This window comes from Melitaea cinxia, chromosome 7, assembly GCF_905220565.1.
Source record: "Melitaea cinxia chromosome 7, ilMelCinx1.1, whole genome shotgun sequence".
Lineage (NCBI taxonomy): Eukaryota > Metazoa > Arthropoda > Insecta > Lepidoptera > Nymphalidae > Melitaea > Melitaea cinxia.
This window is the reverse complement of record NC_059400.1, coordinates 5,358,150-5,382,254: the sequence shown is the minus strand read 5'-3', so window position 1 is coordinate 5,382,254 and position 24,105 is coordinate 5,358,150. Positions and strand designations below refer to the sequence as shown.

The 24,105-nt window shown below is 39.4% G+C and overlaps 2 protein-coding genes and 1 long non-coding RNA gene across 3 annotated transcripts; 2 read left to right on the top strand and 1 right to left on the bottom strand.

The window, feature by feature from the left end:
* LOC123655253 (charged multivesicular body protein 5) lies at window positions 1–5,159 on the bottom strand. The gene is made up of 5 exons (XM_045591074.1): window positions 4,879–5,159; window positions 4,638–4,789; window positions 2,594–2,759; window positions 2,222–2,345; window positions 1–404 (listed from the first exon to the last, which is right to left on the bottom strand). Exons 1-5 carry the CDS (start codon window positions 4,945–4,947, stop codon window positions 235–237), a joined length of 681 nt encoding a protein of 226 aa, XP_045447030.1. The 5' UTR covers window positions 4,948–5,159; the 3' UTR covers window positions 1–234.
* A 2,162-nt stretch (window positions 5,160–7,321) lies between these two features.
* LOC123655010 lies at window positions 7,322–9,165 on the top strand. The gene is made up of 2 exons (XR_006743303.1): window positions 7,322–7,574; window positions 8,668–9,165. It is a non-coding gene; the product is annotated as an uncharacterized LOC123655010 (long non-coding RNA).
* A 613-nt stretch (window positions 9,166–9,778) lies between these two features.
* On the top strand, window positions 9,779–23,370 carry LOC123654956 (thiamin pyrophosphokinase 1). Its single transcript, XM_045590809.1, has 7 exons — window positions 9,779–10,098; window positions 10,227–10,416; window positions 10,696–10,862; window positions 11,317–11,403; window positions 11,890–12,169; window positions 19,378–19,500; window positions 23,284–23,370. The coding sequence occupies exons 1-7, from the start codon at window positions 10,072–10,074 to the stop codon at window positions 23,289–23,291; spliced, it is 882 nt and encodes a 293-aa protein (XP_045446765.1). The 5' UTR covers window positions 9,779–10,071; the 3' UTR covers window positions 23,292–23,370.
* The last annotated feature ends 735 nt before the right edge of the window (window positions 23,371–24,105 follow it).

Genomic DNA, 24,105 nt, shown 5'->3' with positions numbered 1-24,105 from the left:
GTGAATTCATATTCAGTATAATTACTCAAAAAAACTATCACTTTATAAAATACTTTTTAAAATTACATATAACACATACACATAACTTTAGATCATAGCGTTAATAAACAAAGGCGTTAGGTTTGTTCATAAATATATTTAATTGTCTATGTAAAAAAGTAATAAAAATAAAATTCGCCCGAACAAAGCTGTATATATAATCTGTTAAAACAAAATGACGGAGCTTTATAATTATTAGCGTGAAGTTTGCGCGGCATTCGGTACTTGAGGCAATCCGAACTCGTCGACCGGAACGCCATCTTTGTTCCTCAAACTATCCGCGCCTGGTTCCTTGTCGGGGGCCGCTGGGGCTTTGACAACATCGTCTAGATATGACGTATCATCATCTAGGGCTATTTCATCACCTGAAAATTAAATATTTGACATAAAAATCGAGGTAACAACTTTACTTCTTGATGGGCCAAAATGAAACATTCTTCTTCATTCAAAAGAACGTTGACAGTGAGACAGTCGCCACGCTCCTCTTAAAGATTAATGAGACCTACAACTTATGTTTATTTGAATATCAAAGTCTGTATATTATTTATACAGACTAGTCTGTATAAACACTGGGTCTGATAAAACAGGAGCAAAATATATAAATGTGATTCAATCTGATGAATATCAAACTAACACAGGTGAAATCGCTTGGCTTCCTTAGGTAAAAAAGGCTTATATATAGGCGTCGGTCATACTGCAATACCGCGTAACCCATAGAGGCAAAAAGGTATTAGGTACGTAGCGACGAATTTTATAGGAGAGGAAAAAAACTTAATTTTTTCTTTATTTTTTATCTCGTTGACTGAACTATAGTGACTATCAATTTACGCACGTATACGTCCTCTTATGATACATTGGTCTTTTAACGGTTTCTTTACTGAAGTGTGGATTTAAAAAAAAATTGGGAGACTGCCGATAGCAGTGAAAAATTAGAAATTTCATAATATTCAAATTAAAATTATGAACATCAATCATGTCGGTGACGCGAACGCACGAGTTTTCACCCATCCAAAAAGCGTCTAACACGCACAGCACACGCCCGCCGCGCGTGCGCCACTTATGGGCATATTGGAGACGCGAACCCATAAGATTTTCCCCTACCAAAAAGTGCCCAACGCGGCTAAAGAAGTTTTCACTTCAAAAACACTTTCGCTGTATTGCATCATCAAAATGTATCAAAATTAAACATTTCTGCAACGTATGCGCAATTTTTACAACCATGAAAAATAACCTATCATATATTAAATTTCTGACAACACAATGTAGCTGACAGAGACACTTCCAGCAATCAGTTTACTACTATCAGTTCATTTTTAATTAAATTAGACACGAAAACTGAGGCACTTAAAAAGCTTCCTAAAGCAAAAATTTAAGTGTAGTAATATACTTCTTAATGTTGAAATAAATAAAAACTTTCTTACTTTAAGTTAACGACGCCTGTTCGACCTAAAAATCAAACTATTGCGATTTTGATTATATTACCAATTCTCCAAACTGTCTCCATGTCATTCAAAAATGGTCTCCATAACTTAAATTGCATTACAGAGTAAAAAAGGTCCTTACGAATTAAAAAAAGAAATTAGCTTTTTTTAATTTGTAAGGAGCCGAGATACCAAACGTTAACAAACCAAATGCGAGGTCCTTCACCTATGCAGGGTTTTATAACCTTTTTCTTACTTACAAAAATTTTTTAAATGTAAAATATATTTATATTTTGATAATTACTTAATTAAATATAATTATGTATTTAAGACATGATACTTCTTAAATAATAATTATCAAAATATAAAAATCACCCTGAACACTTCAGGACAAGGAATGAAATAAAAATAAATAATACAAAATCAAAAGGCCGTCCGCGGTCTGAATGAATTCAAGGCCAGTTAAAATATTGTTCGACATTGTCGAGAGACGTGCAACAGATAGCAAACCAGATAGAACGAGATAGACTATATTTTGTTTGTTCGTCGTCACTACGAAAAAATGATGGGTCTTTGTTTACGTTTGGTATTTCTTCTCGTTGAACAGACTATAGACAAGGTTTAGGTACACAAATGTTGTTTTTTTTTTCCTTTTAGGATACCATATAGTCTCTTCATATACACCAAAAACAAGAAATAAGCAAATATACAAAACTTGAGAATAAGTTACAATAAAAACATCAATGTAGTTAAATATTTACCCAATGCATCAAGCTCAGCGGCTAGTTCATCATCATCCATCTCTGGCATACCATATTGACGTCCAAGAGCTTCTTGTACCTCGTCCGCTTGCTCCAGCATATCAGCTAAATCATCATTTACATCCTGCAATAAATTAAATAATTTCATTACTGTAATTGTTACCTACTTCTTAACTATTAACATTTTTATCCAGAATGTAATTTTGGAAATTTGTCATCTTCAAAAGAAAACTGCAATCTACAACTGAAGGGTACTCTGGTGTTGTAATGCTTGTACTATGTGGGCTTGTACTATGTATGGCGCCTAAGCGACGGTAGTTACAGGTTCGATTCCTGCTCGGAATTGATATTCATATTTAAAAAAAAATAAACCTCAATTTGATCAATATTGATTTTCTTAAATTCTTTTTTCATGGAAGTTACTCCATCCTTCATAGCAGCTATTGTGGAATGGGTATCCTTTAAAGTCTGTGTAGCGTAATTTGCTTGTTCCATGTTAAATGATTGGGCTCTTAAGTTGTCCAGTTGCTGTTCATACCTGGAATAAAATGTTTATAATCTATGTTTAACATTTTTCTATCGGTAAAAATTAAAATCAATTAATAATTTATGACATATTGTTATAATAATTTAAAAACCACTCTGGTGTAGTAGTCCCCTACAATGCCAACAGTTTGCGGGTTCAATACCCACTAGAGATAAATATTTGTATGTGTACAAATATTTCTTTCTGGTTTGGATGTCTGTTCTTGTATTGCTCCCCACCATGCCTTGGAGAGCATATTAAGCCATCGGTCCCGGTTGTTATCATAAATAATTGATAGTGATTGTTACACATATTAGGGAACAAATCTGCTAACCCACAGTGGAGCAGCATGGTAGATTAAACTCCAAGCCAATGTGGAGAAAGTGGCCTTATACCCAGCAGTAGGAAGTTGCAGGCTGATGTGTATGATAATTTTAACAGGCTCTAAAGCTGGTGCTAAATAAAATTCATCACTCCATCTTCAGCCTATTGCAGTCTACTGCTGGACATAGGCCGGTAAATCCTTAGTTAAGTGGGCTCCAATTTATGGGGTCCTGGGAGAAGAGGGGTTGAAGGGAGGGGGGAGGGGTTTTTTTTACCCCCCTCGTAGTGTGCTTTTCGCGTAAACCCCGTGGTTTCGAAGATATCGTGTTTGAAGTTTTGAGGTTAACTTTACGTGATTCAGAGATATTACAATACCTTAGAGCTCCGCGTCTGACTCCACCTTAACTCCGGTGCTGCGGGAAGTGCACTCATATGCTCTGTTCACCAACTTTCACACTTTATTTTCGAACAAATTTACGTAAAAACGATCTCGATTGCAAGATCAACAAACGATACGAACTGACGTTTAACGACTAACAAATAGACACCGTTGACCAAAATAAGGCGTCACTTAGCATTTCCTTTAAAACACAAAGCTTTAGATTAGGAAAAACCGAATTTCGGGACCGTGGGGGGAAGGGGGGGGGGCGCTACCCCTGGTACCACTGTCACACCTCAGAACCCCATGGTTATGGAGATATCCATGGTTAAAGTTTTGAGGTTAGAAGAAGAATTTCGAAAGTTAGAGGAACGCTTGGCTCCGGCGCTGCGGGAAGTGCAGCCCTTCCGCCCTTGCGTGCGAAAGCACGCTCACTCATGCTCCGTTCCGCAGCGGAGGCTGGTCGCCTTCGGCGACCAGCCTCAGCCGCTCCTCTACGCATTCTTCCCTCCCTCCGCGCCTCCGCGGCACAAAAAAAACACTCTAGGGGTAGGACAGACCAAGACCACGTGGACAGTGGGGTGCTCCGATTCGGTTTTGGGTATTTTTCGAATTTCTAAACCTATATTCTAGCACGCAATGTTACTAATTTTATTAGAATATTATGTCTGACGCGTTATTTTGTTTAAAAGTGTCGATTTGTCAGTCGTTAAGCGTCAGTTCGTATCGTTTGTTGATCTTGCAATCGAGATCGTTATTACGTAAATTTGTTCGAAAATAAAGTGTGAAAGTTGGTGAATGGAGCATATGAGTGCACTTCCCGCTGCACCGGAGTTAAGGTGGAGTCAGACACAGAGCTCTAAGGTATTGTAATATCTCTGAATCACGTAAAGTTAACCCCAAAACTTCAAACACGAAATCTTCGAAACCACGGGGTTTACGTGAAATGCACACTACGGGGGGCTAAAAAACCCACCCTCCCCACCTCCCTTTACCCCTCCACCCCCATTTCACCCCATAAATCGGAGCCCACTTAACTAACAAATGACCGCTCACCGTAACAAAAATCCGACACCCTGAAGTTAGCTCGTCAACGAAGAAGTAAGCAACGAACTTGGCTAGCCAATGAAGTATAATTTCTTAAGTACGTACATAAGTATAGACACACTATTTTTTTTAACACTTACATCTTTTTCTGTTTTAAGACTCTCATGGCCTTTTGTTTGACAGAGTTTTTAGCAGGTCCCTCTCTCATTTTAGCCATTTGCTCTTTATATTTTCTTAGCTCTGTATCTAATTTTTGCACTTTCTGCTCTATATTATCAGCCCTGCTGTCGACCTGGAACGTAAATTTAATTGCATAGGTCGCATAGATGTGTAGATGAATCATTTTCTTGTATAATATCATGCAATTTAAAAAATACTTACATTGTTTATACAATCCGTAATACTTGGGCCTGGAGTTTTTGGTTTTCCTCTACCAAACAATCGATTCATTTTTAACACTTTATAGTGTAATATAAATGAAAATAATTTGTTGATATACAAATAGCAATTACAAATCCCTCATAGGAATTTCCTATTTCACAAAAGACAACAAATTTGACATCAGAATATTCAGAACAGTGTGACCAGATTTTATTTAACTAATCTACTGCTTGTGGAGGTTAAAAACCACTAAATTCTACCAAAAGAGAACGAGAAAATACTAAAAATCTATTACATGTTTTCGCTGTTGTATTACAACGAAAAAGCGTAATATTATTGTGTTGATTATAACGATAAAACAATAAGATGAAGACAGAAAACACTATAAATTAGATGAAGCAATGTTTTTTACTTAAAATTAAAATCTACAGAAATATAGGTATCTTAAATTGTATTTTAAGTGTGTAATCGAGTTATGGTTCTTCTTTTTTATTTTGGGTAACATTGTCACTAAGTTGTTTTGAGTCCATTAATTTGATTTGAAAGCCCTATTTCCTAGCATCATTAACCTATTCTACTTTTTATTGAAATTTTGTGTTTCACTCGGAATTGATAACTGTGGAAAGCCCCTACATTCCAAGAACAATAATGTTCAATCCTTAGTACCTATGAAATACAGCTTAAATTGAGTTGTTTAATAAGAGGCTTATATAATATGCCTCTGGGAAGTACCATTTATGTAAAGTTAAATTTAGATACAAACAGTGTTACAAACCGAAACCGTGTTTGAAATCTACCAAAAAAGTAGAAATCTACTAAGTCTGGTCACGCTGATTCAGAATATTGAAGGCCATAGAGTATAAAAGGTAATCTATAATATAAATATGAATCGCAAAATGTGTTGCTAAGCGCAAAACTCGAGAACGGGTGGACCGATTTCGCTAATTCTTTTTTTAAAATATTCCTTGAAGTATGAGGATGGTTCTTACGGAGAGAAAAATTCTAAAAAAAAAAAACATTTTAAACTTCCTGAAAAAGTCTAAAAACAACACGTTTCTATACTCCCATACAAAAGATTTGTGATAATACTTAAAAATCAATTTGAACTTTAATACCATACGATAAAGTTTGTGTTAGGCGATACGAAGTTCGCCGAGTCAGCTAGTGTGTAATAAATTAAATATACACACTTGAATTGAGTCTTGACGAAGGCCACAAGATTTAATTTCAAAAGGGGAACAAAATAAGCAGCAACACGCTTGCAAAGACTTCTTTACTTCTTTCTTAAGAATTGTTTTTATGACAGAACACTCATCAATAGTGGTCGAACAAATGATAATTAATCAAAAAATAAATAATTGTGTTTGCAGGCAAACGAACAAAAAACTGACTTCAATTATATCGACAAGTAATACAACGTAGGTAGGCGAAAAAATAGTCAAGTAAATACGCATTATCAAAGATTACTCCAAAGGTTGTAATCAGATCTCGATGAAATTTAAATGTGACAAATGTGATAAATATCAGCTTTCGATTAAATTAAAAATCATCAAAATTGGTTCACCCAGTAAAAATTTAAGCGCATTTTCGAGAGTTTCCCTCGATTTCTCTGGGATCCCATCATCAGATCCTGGTTTCCTTATCATGGTACCATACCAGGGATATCTCCTTTCCAACAAAAAAATAATTATCAAAATCGGTTCATAAACGACGAAGTTATCCCAGAACATATATATATACACAATTGAGTAACCTCCTACTTTTTTGAAGTCAGTTAAATAAGGGAGACTAACTTAAAGGTGAACATTTGTTTAAATTAATCTTAAATAAATTGCGCGTAACGTTGTTTGTCCGCTTGGACTCCTAAACTACTTAACCGAATTTAATAAAATGTTCACACCGTGTACTGTTTAATCCGCTTTGAAAGATAGGCTATATTTTATTTTGATATGTGTAATTATAAAATAAGGCGATATGAATTTCACCAGGTCAGCTAGTAAATAAATAAAATAAAAGAAAATAAATAAAAGACGAACAAAATTTTTTTACATTCGAACAATAACGATTAAATGATGAACAAATAATTGAAAATATTTTTTTTTTTAAATTGAATAGTTTGGCCAAATTTTTATAAAATAAGGCGATATGAATTTCGCCAGGTCAGCTAGTAAATAAATAAAATAAAAGAAAATAAATAAAAGACGAACAAATTTTTTTTACATTCGAACAATAACGATTAAATGATGAACAAATAATTGAAAATATTTTTTTTTTTAAATTGAATAAAGTTTGGCCAAATTTAGTGAGCCGATGTACCCCCAGCTTAGGCCCCACCACAGACATATAAGAGAAACAGACTGTACACAAATTACACAAACACTTAGACAGTAATAAGCAATATCTCCATCTTGTTCTCACTCGTCTGAATTTCAAATACATCTTTCTCTGTCTTTCAATGTAGTAACACAGACACATACATAGACAAAACCAAAATTGAAGCAATCCGCCATGTTGATAGATGATGATAGAAGACACATGGCTTCCTAGCAAAATCGATTAAGTGATTTTGTTTCTTATAAATATTGAATATTAATGTGTAAATTGTGAAAATAAGACGGATTAAATATGGTAAAGTGCAATGCCCCACTTTATAGGAGTGCTACATATAATAAAACACCTGACATAACATTTCATAAGTAAGTATTGTTAAAGGGGCCTACTCAAAGCACTGCCTGCAGGGCCTGCTTGCAGTTACTGCCGCAGAGGATGTTGCTCCACAAAGCACTGCAAATCATTTACGCGGCATACGTTGTCGTGTTCACTTGTGTTCTCTTTGTCCTTGCCTAAATTCGTCAGTTTTTATAAATGGCTCCTACATTATTTAAACACCAAAAAATAGCATTGGGTTTGACTGTATTGAGTACTTGTAGCGTTCAAAAGAAAAAAAGGAAGCACTGGTGTAAAAAAGTTTTATATTTTTCATGTAAAAGCGACATAGCCTGCGACCGCATATCTTTGTTATGATAATGATCGTGGTTAGTTTTCCAAAGACATGGCAAATCCCTATACAATTAGATTACGTCCCTCCATACGTCTTTTTCTCGCTGGCTCATTTTTCTTGAAGAAAACAGAGCCAAACAAATAATATAATAAAACCAAACCAACTAACCACCAACTAACTGATTAATTGCTAAATGACAACCACTGACAAGACAAACCCCAGGTCAAATAGAGTAGACAAACGTCGCAATGTACCGACGTAAACAAAATGGTGGTCTAAATCGGCCCGACCGAGCTACACATGTCCCTGATTGCAGTTTACGGAGTGGGGAGATCGTGTGTCGGGCTGGCAGAACGACACTGCGGCCCTGCGACAGGGTGAACAATTAAAATATCGGCCCTGCATGCATACATACAATACGATCGGCAGTGGCACTGCAAGCAGGGCCCTGCAGGCAGTGCTTTGAGTAGGCCCCTTAAGCAAAATAACTTCACATAAGTTTTTTTGTTTATTTTGCCAATATTCATATTTAATTCAGCTAAATATAAACATCAAGCGTTTAGTTTACGTGTATATTTTAGCAATACGTATGATACCCAGCAATTTCATCTAAGTTCAGTTAAATAATATAACATTTTACTTCCCTGAAAATCTGTTTGACAGTTTTGGTTCTTAAGTTATTTGGAGGGGCCGGATTCAGATTTACTTCATGTATTTTATTAAATTTATTTTATTTTAATAGTATAGGTTATTTCTTTATTCTTGCTTGATACATTTACTGTTTTCAGATTTCCAAATGATGTCCACTGGAGAAATTCCTGGTTGGCAAATATGAATATGACAAATTGGCAGCCCACAAAATCTTGTGTTATGTTCAAAATATTTTGAAAATGAATAAAGTAGTAAATTGTTTGATTTGTCAATCATTAATGATAGGCGTAAAAGAAAATTTATTGTGTTCATTAATAAACAAAAAGATAGAGGAGGTTTGATTTACCCATCAGATGGTCTGATTAAAATTATTCAATCATGTAAGAAGGTTTCGCAGATGATTAAAGAAAAATATTAATTAAAATTCTATGATTTCATATGTTGGTGATTATTTAAATTATGACACATTTGGTTCGCAAAATATGACTATAATAACTTGCATTTATTAATTAGAATTATTATTAAGTTTTACGTAGATTTAAGGTGTAAATACGATGCAAAAAAAAAAAACTAACAACTGAACGAAATTATTAAAAAAAAATTGTCTTATTTAAAAATAAATAATTCGTAAATTCTTTTTGGTTTCATTTATATTGTTCAACTCCATCATAGTTATAAATTAATAGCTGTCCCGACTTACGTTGTCCCTATTAACTAGGTATAAGCTGGAATAAATAAATCATTACATCCTATATCTACAACTAAATTTAGACCTACAACAACACTTATAACCTATACCTACACCTTTTCCAATATTTCTCATCATTTAAAGTGTTAATACTTTCCCCGCAATTATTTCAAAATTTGTCATCGCTGAAACCTTATCTGTACTGATATGATCATTTTAGGACCAAAATTAGTCAAACCGGTCCAGCCGTTCTCGATTTTAGCCAGACATTGGAATTGCAATCAATTTTTTTTATTAAGATAATCTGTGTTATAATTTTATAAATTGATAAGTACTGAATACGGCCCAGGAATTGTTGATGTGTGTGTAGATGTGTTAGTGTTGTATAGTTGCCACGGTTTTGTAGCTGTCACCTTCGGTCTGTTCCTCTTATATGTCTGTGGGCCCCACCTACTGTTGTTGCAAGACATCTGTAGAAGACCTTGCTTTAGTGAGGTAGTAGGTAACTTGTTTATATCATAGTAGTCTGTGGTAGTAACACTGACATGACTGACAGTATTGACAATTTGACATTTTAATTTTATGCATGAGTGAAACGACCGCAAAGTTTGATGCAATTTTGTTATTGTAAGGTTAAATCTTTTCTTAGAACCATTAATTATAAATAACATATGCATAATTTCATAAAATATATTCTTTGATTATATATAGTAAAAAAAAAGAATAGTCAGTTTTCAATTGTTTGTTATGCATTAATTTTAATGTTATCATTGACTGATAAAAATATTTGAAATATTTTTGGTATTTCAAATAAAGAAAAACTAAGATCAGAAAAATTTTGAAATTAAAAAAAATGGAAGTGAAAAATGTGTTAATGAAGGTTTGTGTAGATACATATTATTTTGGAAAATTATATATAATTCCTTATAGATTCTGATAAAATTTGAAGTGAATTGCTTGAGAATTTTAGTTTATCTAAAAGTTTGCATTTTGTTATTTATTTTATAGGTTTCTAAGTTATTAAATGTCTTCTATGTACAACAGAATCGGACAAGCAGCGTGGTCAAGTGTTGGAAATGGAATATCGGTGAATTTATTAAAAATCAAGCAAATCAAGTAAATTTGAAATATGCAGTACTTATACTTAACCGAACTATACCTCAGAGAAACGATTTCATAAAAGACTTATGGAATAATGGTAAAGAATATAAATTAATTTAATTTTAATGTATAATAAATCTTTCAATTTTTTCACATATTAAAACTACAGAAATTATGTTGTTTTTACTTATACTATTTGAGGACACAGACATACAACCATATTATTTTAATATTAATCAGAATACAGATAGTTTGTTGTAATAGCCTATTTTTTAAAATAGAAACAAAAAATGAAAAATAAGAAATTTAAGTCATATTAGGTTTGGAAGGAATGAAGTTGATTCCAATACTCAGAAGAAATATATTTTACTTTCAGCAACTTTAACTATAGCAGTTGATGGAGGAATGGTGCATTGGGATAATTTTGTAAATAAACTAACTGAAAATGACAGAAAGAACATGAAACTGCCTGATCTGATCACAGGAGATTTTGACTCAATCACCAATGATGTCCTAGAAAAATATAAAAAGAAAGGTTGTAAGGTGAAAATTTAAAAAAAAATATCAATCTTCTATATATTAAGGCTTTTTTATGAAAAATTCATAAGCTTATACCAATTTACTTAACCTACTATAACTGCTTCGAGTAAATTTAAAAAGAATCCCTACCATATACACGTTTTTATATATATATCAGACATGTTTTTATATATATGTACCACACAAATATTTTATATACATTTGAATAAATAATAGTTTTGTATACTTTTTAAATTGGTCAGATTTTTTATTTAAATATTCTATTTTTAACAGTAACTCCATGTTTAAAGTTTTTATTTTATTTTATTTTATAAATACGCATTTTAAAATGTGTTACTAATTTGCCCAGATATGGAGAGATTACTGTACTTTTCTGTATATGTTTAACAACCATATTATATATAAAAATTATAAGAAATGATGAGGTTTTACAATATTTTAATTATTTGAATTTCAGACTATACACACACCAGATCAAAATCACACAGACTTTACGAAAGCTTTGAAGGAGTTAAATAATTACTGTGAACAAGAAAAAATTCAGGTAAGCTGTGAGAAATGCCATATAATATAGGAACCGTGTGATTTGTGGGACACCAGATAGGAACGTAGTTCCTTATTATAAAATGTTAATTTTAAGTTCTATTCGAGATATTTATTATTATCAAGGTACATTCAAATTACTGATCTGAATCTTTGCGTCTTCTCTGTTCTTTGACAAGGATACCATTGAAATATAAACAAACTTTAACCTTTAATATATTAGTAATACTAATTGTAATTATAACAGCAGTTCATTATTCAAAGTTATAAATTTAAAAATTTAAGTACTTCTCATAGGTGCTTAAATATATTGTATTATGTGTTTTAGTGTTTTCCAATACCAAAAAGACCACCTCAGTGTATTGGACTTATTTATGTTTTTTGTTTTCTTTTTTTTTTATAGTTCACTCTAATTGTAGTCACTACAAAATGTATTTATCTGTCTATCTATCTATATTTCAAATGAATATAAAGTAAACTTCAACAGGTAGACCATGTAATAGCAGTTGCTCAAAGTTCTGGGAGATTAGATCAAATTCTAGGGAATATACAAACATTGTATCTAGTCAGAGAAGAAAGATTACTAAACCCCAACACTAAAATGTATCTAATGTCTGGTGATTGTATAGCGTGGCTATTAAGCCCTGGTGCTCATATTATTGATATACCAGAAGAATGTAGATGCAATGAAGAATGCTGGTGTGCATTGATGCCAGTAGGGGAAGCTTGTGATAGTGTTACAACTAGTGGACTTAAGTGGAATTTAGGTAAATTTTTGTACTTAGAAAACTTAATATTTGTTTACTATAAACTTTATTAAATTGGTGTTCATTTTACTCTAATGTGTAATTCAGTACGACCACCAATTTTGTTCACAATTTTTTGAAGTAAAACTTCTTTAAACATGCTTGATGCTAAAGTAAGCTGGTGAATGCGCGATGAGAGCGTTACGATAAGTGTAATCGGGTGAGGCGAATGGAGCAAGAGAGAGAGGTGCGAGCACACATTTTCTTTCTCTTTTTCTCTCATAGCCAGTTATGTTTCGTGTATCTAAAACACAGTGCAGGCCTATTGCTAAAGAAGTTTTACTCCAGTCGTGTAGCCTAAAGCACACTCGTTTTTTTATTTGGATAACTTACAACTTATAATAACTATGTCTAATATAGAATACGGTAGAATTTCATCACATACTTACATAGAAGGTGACGACGCGTTGGCGCAACGGTCATAGTACTGGTTTGTGGCTATTGCACTAGCGGTTGCGGGTTCGATCCCCGCACATAACCAACATTTGCATTGGCCATACAGATGTTTGCTTTGGTCCGGGTGTTTGTGCCGCAGAGCATGTTAAGCTGTCGGTCCCGGTTGTTATCACGTACACCTGATAGCGATCGTTACTCATAGTAGGGAATATATCCGCTAAACCGCATTGGAGCAGCGTGATGGATTAAGCTCTGATCCTTCTCCTACTTGGGGAAAGAAGTCTATGCCCAGCAGTGGGATATTACTGGCTGAAGCGTACATAGAAGGTACTTAATATTTGATGAGGGTCGTTAAAAGTGTGACGTAGCGTAATAAAAATAGAAGGAGGGGTCTAAAATGGTAAAATTTTGTGTTACGTATTTTATCGACGCCCCCTAACGAAATAATATATATATATATATATATATATATATATATATATATATATATATATTGATTGATTGATTGATTGATTTTCAACGGGCTATTCTCCGCAACTCGACGACTTAGTGCGCCTATTTTGCGTGGTAGGCTGGGGGCTTCATTCATGCCAGCCTAGCTCCTTGAGGAAGCCTAGCAGACCCCTTGCGTTGCCGACGACTTCCCGGAGCGACCTCGGTGTCCCGAGGTGTGTCGCCCTGTAGTTCGCCACACTACCGCATTCCAGCAGGATGTGTGTGGTCGTTTCTTCTGCCTCCATGCACGCTCTGCATAGGGGGCTGTCTGTAACACCTAAATTGTGTAAGTGTTTGTTGAGCAAGGCATGTCCGGTAACAGCCCCGACCAGTAGTCGGAGCTGGGCTCTCCCAAAGCCGCGAAGTTTGCGGGACAATCCTGGGTTGATCGTCGGAAGAGCTTCCTTGGTCTGCCTGCAGGTGGTTAGGTTTGTCCAATATTCTTGGTGCATTACCTTGGTGTTGTGTCGCAGCTGGCTGCGCAGCCATCCGAAAGGCAGGGGTAGAATGGGTTCGGGTCCGTAGACCCTCATCTCCGATCCATTCCTCGCCAGTCGGTCAGCCGCGTCGTTGCCTCGCGATCCACTGTGGCCCTTTATCCATTGGAGGATAATGGTGTTTGTTTCACTTACCTTCGTCAGAGCTCGATGGCACTCGTATATTAGCCCCGATGTCATGGTGTCGCTCTGTAGGGCTTGCAGGACCGATCTGCTATCGGAAAGAATACGGATTGGAAAACCCTGTACCTCTCTAGCCGTGATCGCTGTTACAGCCATTATGATTCCCATACATTCCGCCTGAAAGACGGTGTTGTGGATTCCCAATGGCGATGACATGTTGATATTCAGGTCTTCTGAGTAAACCCCAGAACCTGTACCTGTTGATGTTTTCGACCCGTCTGTGAAGATTCTCAACTCCCTGGGGTTGATACCTTCCCCTGGGTCTTCATGTAATTGTATTCTATATTTTTTGTCGAATACGTACTGTTTGGGTATTCTGTCGGTGACCGCTTCGATGAGCGGTTCCCTGTTCGCCAGTACTCCAAGTATACCTGTATGTGTTACTTTTACGTTTCTCCATAGGTTTAGCTTCCTGAGTCTTACCGCGGCCGCTCCCGCCTCCTGTTGGATAAACAGATGCAGCGGCGGCAAGTTCAGTAGGGCTTCCAGGGCCGCAGTCGGGGTGGTCCTCATGCAGCCCGTAGTCGCCATGCAAGCTAGCCTTTGAAGTCGTTGTAGCTTTGCTTCGCCGGTGATTAGTTTGGTTCTCGGCCACCAAACCACTGCGCCGTAGCTGATAATTGGCCTGATGACGGACTGGTACAGCCACAGAGTGATTTTCGGGGATAAACCCCATCTTTTACCTATCATTCTGCGGCACTGCCAGAAGGCTATTGTGGCCTTGTCAATCTTGCTGTTGAGATGGCTGCTCCAGTTCAGTTTGCTATCTAGAATGATTCCTAGATACTTCACCTCCGAGCTGAACTGCAGCTCCGTTCCGAACAGTCTAGGGGGATTGTAGTTCCCCAGTAGTCGTTTGTTAGTGAACATTACCTGTTCCGTCTTTCTGGGATTGACGGTAAGTTCGTTGTCTATGCACCATCTCTCCACAATCCGTAGCGCCTGTTGTGTAACATTACACACGGTACTGCTGACTCTGCCGCTAATTAGAATGGCAATATCGTCAGCATACCCGATCGTGAAGTAGTTGTGCTGGTTCAGTCTGGTTATAAGGTCATTCACCACTACGTTCCACAGTAGTGGGGAGAGCACCCCTCCCTGTGGACATCCTTTAACCACCAGTGCATGTTGTGTCCCAGATGATGTAAGTCTGATGACTCTTTTACTGAGCATGTTACCTATCCAGTCAACCATTACCGGGTGTACACCGTGCTTAACCAGGGCCGACGAGATGCTGGTGAAGTTGGTCATGTCAAACGCACCTTCTATGTCGATGAAGGTGCCGAGACACATTGCCTTGTTTTCGATGGCCTCTTCTATTTTGCTGACCACTGCATGTAGAGCTGACTCTGTTGATTTACCTTGGCTGTACGCATGTTGGTGTGAGTGTAGGCGTACTGTAGCCAGGGCGTTTTCTCTCAGATCCCGTTCACACAGCCTTTCGAGGGTCTTCAGCAGAAACGATGTTAGGCTGATAGGTCTGTGGGATTTGGGTTCGGAGTAGTCACTTTTTCCCGGTTTGGGGATGAAGATTACCTTTACCTCCCTCCACTGCTTTGGCACGTACCTGTGAGCTAAGCACGCTACCAAGACAGCGGTAAGGCTATGGGTCAGTTGGTTGCCTCCCCACTGCAGAAGTGCTGGGAAGACCCCGTCCAACCCTGGGGATTTGAAGGAGTCAAAGCTGTTGATAGCCCATCTAACTTTTGGTGGACTTACTACCTTGAGTGCATACTCCCATTGCTCCTCTGTTGGGGTCACATCCTCTTCGAGCCAATCGACCGACCGCATAATGCGGCAGCCTGGAAAATGCGTTTGCACCAAAATGGTCTCAGCTTCTTCCAGCGTGCTCGTGAAGGTGTTGTCTGGCTTTCTCAGGGAGCCCCTCAACTGGCTAGATTGGTTAATGAGAACCTTCCTTACCCTGTTGGCCTGTTCGCAGGTTTCCACGCTGCTGCAGAATTTGCGCCACGAGTCGGTACTTCTATACCTTAAACGTTTCTTGTATCTGGACTTGGCCTTCTTGTACTTGTCCCAGTCCAGATCGGCGCATGTATTCATTGCTCTGTTTAGGAGTCGCCTTACCTTTTTCCTGAGTCTTTCCAGTTCAGGCCCCCACCAGTTCACTTTGTTCTCCGGTGGGATTGATAAGGGACATGCAGTTTGGTAGGAGTCTATAATATTGTTAGTTATCATATCTACCTGTTTTTCTATCTGTCCTGTTCCCTCGAGTCTGTCTGGGCATGTCTGCTCGCTGAGCAGCTGCTCCAGTCTCTCGACGTAATGCACGCGGTTGGTTTTGCGTGGGTTACGTCTAGGGACTGCTGGGACTGTGTTTACCTGCACGTCGAAGCGTATCCATCTGTGATCTGAGCACGATGCCTCGTCGGATACGTGCCAGTTGGAGATGTTTACAGAGGCCGCTTCTGTGGCTAGTGTTAGGTCGATGATTGTCCTACTACGTCTGTTCACGAATGTGGGTTCAGAGCCCACGTTCATGATCTGCAGATTAGTCGTCATCAGATATTCAACTAAGAGCTTACCTCTTTCGTTTGTTGTTTTCATTCCCCAGAGGATGTGATGTGCATTGGAGTCAGTGCCTACAATCAGTTGCAGTCCGGACTCTTCGCAGTATGTTGTCAGCCGTGCCATGTCGTGCGGCGGTGGCGCGTCAGCCTCTGGCATGTAGACCGACGCGATCACCATCTCCGGCAGGCTGTGGTCTTGCGTTCTGTGCAGCTTAATGGCACAGAGATCTCTAGAACAAAAGCTCGTCAAAATTTGCGCCTGTATATCCTTAGTGATGTAAATACAGGCCCTGGTGTTTTCCGGGCCCGTATGTGCAATGAGCTTACCTCCAGCATTCCGGAGTCCGCATACCATGCCATTTCTGACCCACGGCTCTTGGATCAGCGCAATGGCTGTCGTGTTAACCTCCAACCATTTCCGCATCTGAGCCGTCGCGGTCATGCTATGGTGGAGGTTAGCTTGGAGGACCTTACAGGACGAGTGAGTCGGGTGAGCCATCTTCAGATAGCCTCTCCCCCGCCTCCTCCGTCCCTGTCCCCCCTATGGCCAGGTTGCCCAGGCCAGTTAAGCAAGCCCCTTCCTCCGACTCCCGAAGCGGCTCTACCACGACCACCGATTCTTCGGTCTGGAGTATGGGGCTCGACTGCCTCGTAGGGGGCGGCTCAGGAATGGCCGGGATTGCTCCTGACCCTTCTTCCTTCGCCTGCCCTACGCTGTCATCTGTGCCCTCCACTTGGTCTTCACGCCCCGTTGGCAGGTGCTCGGCGAATTTGCCCTTTGGACCCTGGAATTTTACGTACACCGACCCCAGCAAATAGCAGAGTCGGCGCTCGCGTTCAACCAGGGTCTGCACCACATCCTCAGGAGCGCTAAAGATCAGGAACGTGTTACCGTCCTGTCTATCGACCTTGTGGAGGACCCAGCTGTCTACCCTTGCCCACTTGTTCTGGAACCGCAGCGCGCGTCCCACCTTCCAGATGTCCGGTTGTTCACCCGGAAGCAGAACGCCGCAGCGGACCAACTTGACGAGGTCGCGCTGTCGCTTGACCGTCAGTCTAGCACCCGTGGGCAAGGTGAGCTCCGAGACTATGCGCGTGAGGTATCCCACGGTATCCTGGTCACCACACCACAGTTTCAGAGCCCCGTTTGCGTAGGTCGGTTTACCCTGAAAGACAGGGTACACCGGCTCGTCATCGGTCGCTTCTATGGAGTCCTTGAGAAGGCGCTCCTGTAGAAGGACCTGTATCTCTTGTGCGGCTTGTGCAGTCAAGGGCTCACCGGTCGCAGTTGTTACCGCAACCAGTAGGTCCGACTGCACAGCCGCAGCATAGGGGACATGGGTTCCGTCCGCTAGCTTCGGCTTTTTGGGGTCCCCCCTCGGCGACTGAGAGTCGTCGAGGCGAGCCCTTTTGGCCGGTGCCTGGGACGTACTTCCATCCCCCGCTTTGACCTTCGCCAGCGCCTCGCCGCGTTGGGCGCGACCGGTTGCCTGGTTGCCCTGGCCACCTGCCGCCCCCTTCGCAAACTTGACGGACCCCATGGGTTTGGGTTCTTTGGCTAGGGCCCTTCTTTGACGTTGGCGCTGCCTCTTGCTCTTGCGCTTAGGCTTAGGTTCGCTCCCTGGTTGGGAGGACCCTGTACCACCCACGCGTCCCGCCGACTTGCTGGGTTTCCCCTTGGCTTGTCGTCGGTCGACAAGAGTCCACGCCTCGTCAAAGCGTTGGAGGGCAGCCACCTCTTCCGCCGTCCGGGTTCCGGGTTGCCCCGGTGCCCTGTCGGCAACAAGGATGGCACCCTCTGTTGAGGTCGCCGTCGACGTGGACGGCCTAGGTTCCTCCGGTTTCCCAGTTTCCCCTCGGCCACCCACGGACTTGCGTTTTGTGTGTGGTGGCGCCACCTTGGCAGCACCACCCCCGTGTTTGTGTGTGTTTGCTGAGGTCAAGGTCGACTTCGCTGCCTTGCCTCCGCTTGTGGAGGAGGGCGGTCCCAACTTCGTGGTACCGCTCCCCTGTTGTGTCTGTTGAAGTTGTGGTGAGTGTTTGGTAGACGGACCCGCGTTCGCGGTTCTCGCCACCAGTGAGGTACCATCCGGTTTCCCTTCAGGTCCCTGTGTGGGTTTGGATCTGTTTTTATCCATAGTGTGTAATATATAAATTCATCCACTGCGCTCCCTACCCTCCATGGAGCCCGCAACGTTGGGGATGCCGTTTCGACACCGGGGCTACGCAGTGGGTATAGATGTGAAAGGTTGGGTTCCAAGCGCGACATCGGGAGCTGCAGATGCCCGGCTGGTGACCGCGATCCCACGGCCCCCAGTTGTTCCGAACACCCTTGCCCCGTCAGCATGGCCGGTCCCCGTGTCCTCCCAGAGGACCCTTCCCCATCTCGCCAGCGTAAAGCACCCGGCTCATCCGTGCAGTTACGCATGTCCGTTTCCCCGCAGTGGCTAGCTACGGGGCTACCGTTTAGCCTGAAATCCGGACCAAAGAGGGCGTGTTGTCTCCCGTGGTAACAAAACCCAGACCCCGTTCGACTCAGCCCCCCAGGACTCCTTCATCCCTGCGTACGGCGATCAACTGCGCAGGACACACGCAGGTAGGCATTTGCAATTGTGATCCGCCGGGTCACCTACTATACCCGGCGGATGGCCTGTCATACTTAGCTACAGCAGTCCGGGGAAGGTGGAGTTTGCGGCGCCCGTTACGACCACTGTATTACCAGGGTGTGCGACCCATCCCAGAAGACATGACGTCCTAAGGAATGGGTTCGCCCCCGAGCCCGTACGTCGGCGAGCTGAGGGCGACGTGGACGCGTATGGCAGACTTGACAGAGGCGAGCCGACTTAACGCCGCACACTTAAGCCCACTCGCACCCTGCCCACACCCCATATATATATATATATATATATATATATATATATATATATATATATATATATATATATATATATATATAAAGCGTTTGACAAGTTTGGACAATGTCAGCTGGGTCAGCCAGTTAGCGCTATCATGAAATTACTTCTCTATTGTAGAGATATTTTTATGTACTGTTATAAATGTTAAATTTTAGACAAACAGCAGTTGAAATTTGGTCGTTTAGTGAGCACATCAAATACATTTGATGGCTCGGAACAAGTGAAAGTAAAGTGCAGTAACACCCTTCTATGGGCTATGGAAGTTCCTAGTTTAACAAGTAAGTGCAATTTTTAGAGAACTATTGAGCTATTTGTAAGTATTTGTGTAGTTGTGTGTGCTTATTGGTGCGCTTTTAATTTTATTTGTTTATTTTTTAGTTTTACCTTATTGACATTTGTGGCTACTGTTCCTGTACTATAAGCCGTTACATACTGTTTTCATAGCCTATGCTACTTGTAATTAATGTAGCTTTCTAATGATAACAATTTATATAATTATATAAAATAAAATGATTCGATAGTTTCAAAGATCATCAATAAGACACATAATAATTAGGTCTTTACCTATGAAATTGCCGTTTTTGATGAAATAAGTTAACGCACTTTTTTTCTATATAATTATGTATATATATGTATGTATATATATATATTTATTTATTTTTTATTCAAAGTAATTACCCATGGAAGCAATGCATTTTTGCCAACGTAGTGGTAACTTATTGATGCCTTTCTTGAAAAACTCTGCTGGACGGGAGGCAGCAAACTCTTCAAAGGCATTTTGTACTGCCTCAAATCAATTTATCACAGTTAGCCCAAACCATTCCCCCAGTTTTCGTACCATTATTCGCTGATATTGCAAACTGATATCTGTATTCTTTTGGTAAATCACTCTTGGGTATTTAATTTTTTTCCCGCCAAAATGTTATCCGAATTCTGGAAAAGGGGGAAGTCTCTAGGGGCAAGATCTGATGAGTACGGCGGATGACGGAGAACTTCCAACTTCGTGCAGGAGCAGCGGAGCCGAGCGATTGACCAAAGCTGGTTGGAGACGTGCGAGCTTTCCCATTATTGTGCTTAGTTCTTCACAATACACATCCGTAGTTAATGCTCATGCTGTTTGGTAAGAAGCTGTGATGAACTACACCGGCGCTAGACCACCAAAAAGATACCATCACTTTCTTAGGGGTCATTTTTCGTTTAGGGCATTTTTTAGGTACTGAACCAGAATCTAACCAACTAGCTGAGCACTTGCGATTGTCGAATAGAAATCATTTTTCGTCACAAGTAATAATGATGCCTTCTCTGTGTATCTGTTGAGCATTACTCAACGCGTATTTCGCGCCGATGCTTATTCAATTCGTGAGGCACTCGTTTGTCGAGCTTCTTTACCTTGCTAATTTGGCGCAAATGGACCAATATTGTTTTAGTGCTAACTTCGAAAGCTGCTGCTAATTCAGATGTACTTTGAGTATCATCAGCCTCCACAATCGCATTTAATTCGTCATTGTCGACCAACATTTTCAGCCGACCACGTGATTCATTTCTTAGGTTAAAATTTCCGGAACGAAAGCGAGCAAACCAATAACGGGTGGTACGATCGTTCGTAGTGTTCGCACCGTAAACGTCGTTGATGTTGCGTGCCGCTTCTGCCGCTTTGCTACCACGACTGAACTCATACTCCATTATCACTTGAATTTTTAATTATTAAATAAAATTGGATATCCACGATTACGAAAAACGTACAAATTCGTTGTAAACAGAACGCTAACCATTAAACAAATGACTAATTATAAAATAAGAAATCTACATATATTTTTAAAATAATAAAATAATTTTTAACAAAAAAAAAACCGACTTCAAAAAGGAAACTAAAAAGTGAAAAATAAATTTACTTAGTACAAAGTGATTCGTATTTTGATTTAGTTAATCAGAAATGATTAAATAAATATTTTATAATTTTGAAGTCGGTGCCAAGTAAAACAATAACTACTCTAGTATCTACTCGTAAGTTGTATTCAGTTTTCTTTCATAATTTGTTTCATTGACTATTAGGTTGAATACTGTTATTATTCTGTTATTATTTTGACATATAGACATATATTATGACTGTGTGGCTACGGTACTAAAGAATATAGCCACCCCCTCTCTTCCCGTGGGCGTCGTAAGAGGCGACTAAGGGATAACACAGTTCCACTACCACCTCGGAACTTAAAAAGCCGACCGGTGGCGGGATAACCATCCAACTGCTGGCTTTGAAATACACAGGCCGAAGACGGGCAGCAGCGTCTTCGGTGCGACAAAGCCAGTACTGCGGTCACCAACCCGCCTGTCCAGCGTGGTGACTATGGGCAAAACACACGAGTTCACGTTATTTTTGGCGTAAACTTGTGGAGGCCTATGTCCAGCAGTGGACTGTATAGGCTGTAATGATGATGATGATTTTGACATATACTAATAATATTTTTTTGTACTTGTTTGTTGTGTGTGTGTGTTGTTTGTATTTGTTATTGTAGCCAGGTTGTTGTAGTATTTACTTGGCACCAACTTCAAAATTATAAAATATTTATTTAATCATTTCTGATTAACTAAATCAAAATACGAATCACTTTGTACTAAGTAAATTTATTTTTCACTTTTTAGTTTCCTTTTTGAAGTCGGTTTTTTTTTGTTAAAAATTATTTTATTTTACAATTTTTAGTGATGGGTAGACCTAACAAGGATGCTTTTTCTCTTATGTCGGGGGTTCGGAAACATACACAATACACAAGCACAAACACCCAGATCATGACAAACATCTATATGGCCAATACAAATGTCTGTCGTGCGCGGGGATTGAACCCACTAACGCCAGCGCAACAGCCGGTGCTGTGACCGCTGCGCTAACGCGTCGACATACTATGAGTAAAGTTCGCTATCAGGTGTACGTAATAACAACCGGGACTGACAGCCTAGCGTGTTCTCCGAGGCTAGGTTGGGAGAACCACAAGGATTAACAACTAGACCGAAAATAAATATTTGTATAAACATAAATATCCACTTCGAGCGGGAATAGAACCCGCGACCGTCGGTGTTTAGGCGCCGCCGACACGGCACATGCACCATTATATCAAAGCGGTCGTCAAACAGCAAAAGGTAACTGCTGTAAATTGTTGAGAAATTCCCTCGAGTGTTTATGGGCTCCATCATCAAACCTGGTCCTGCGACACAGATGATCACACAGCAGGTGATTGCTATAAATTGTTGAAAAGTTCCCTCGACTATCTTTCGTCTCCATCATCAGACTGAAATGGCACTTATAACTCATATATATGCAAAGTTCTCATCAATAGAAACGAATTAAGTTCAAACAGCAGGTAATTGCTATAAATCGTTAAAGAGTTCCCTCGACTAACTTTTGTCTCCATCATCAGACTGTAATGGCACTTATAACTCATACAGGTGCAAAGTTCTCATCAATAGAAACGAATTAAGTTCAAACAGCAGGTAATTGCTATAAATCGTTAAAGAGTTCCCTCGACTATCTTTCTTCTCCATCATCAGATCGACTCCAGACCTTTATTAAATAGTAGTGCTTTATAGTACTTAATGAAAACATGATTAAATTTACTAGTCACCCTTACGATTTTTGAAAGTTTCCCTCGATTTCTCTGGGATCCCATCATCAGATCCTGGTTTCCTTATCATGGTACCAAACTATGAATATCTCCTTTCCAACAAAAAAAGAATTATCCAAATCGGTTCATAAACGAAGAAGTTATCTCCGAACATACATAAAAAAAATATATATATATATATACGGTCGAATTGAGTAACCTCCTCCTTTTTTTGAAGTCGGTTAAAAATAGTTTGGAATTCGAGTTCTTAGCGATTTTTTTCAGTTTTGAAATAGCCAGTATGACGAAACGGCAATTTCATAAGTAAAGACCTAATATATTTGTCTTGAATAGATTACATTAGAAGTACAGTAACAGCGTACTTACATTTGTATAAACTTGTGTCAAATTGTACATATAGGAAAATATGTCCCCAGAAGAAAATTTTTATTTTTATTTTTTTTTCAGACACTTAGTTACCTACTATACCTCATCATAACTGCAAAAATTGTAAAAGTGGGTTTCAGAATAATTATTATAATAGTGAAATAAAAATGGCGCTTTTTAGTTTAAAACTATAGAAATTGTAATTGATAACAAAATGTAAATATAAATTATTATTTTTATCGGAGTACCAAGTGCTCCAAACAATTCGTACGAAGTACATGAAATGGTACAGATGTATCATTGTTTCAAATTATTCCATGACTCAAATGTATCAATTTACAATGAGACTATTGTTGACAAGTATGTTTAATGGTTTCCAATGGTGCCAAAAAGTACAAAAGATTCCCAATGTCACATAAACAGAGAAAGAAAGAGAGAATACACTTTATTGTATCATCATCATATCAGCTCACGGACGGCCACTGCTGAGCATAAGCCGGTCCTGCGCAGCACGCATCCAGCGGCTTCCCGCGACCCTGACCAGATCGTCGGTCCATCTCGTGGGTGGCCTGCCAACGCTGCGGCGCCCGGTACTTTATTGTATATCTCAAAAAAAATTACACAAAATACTTAAATATGTATTGAATACATGCACAAAAGTGGTCTTATCGCCAAATAGCAGACAGAATGGAGATTACACACTTCTTTTCTTGTATCTCATTTTTTATTCAACCCAGTCAACTTATGAGCTGATTGGGATGCAGGGTTTTTCCAGTTGCCAAAGTGATTTTTAATTTTTTCTTTGAGCAGATGCCAGACAGTAATGTGTTTTGCCAGACAGAAAATGTTCAATTAAGTTTTAAAGAGGCTATTGGCTATTCATGTTCGTGGGCTTATGTGTGT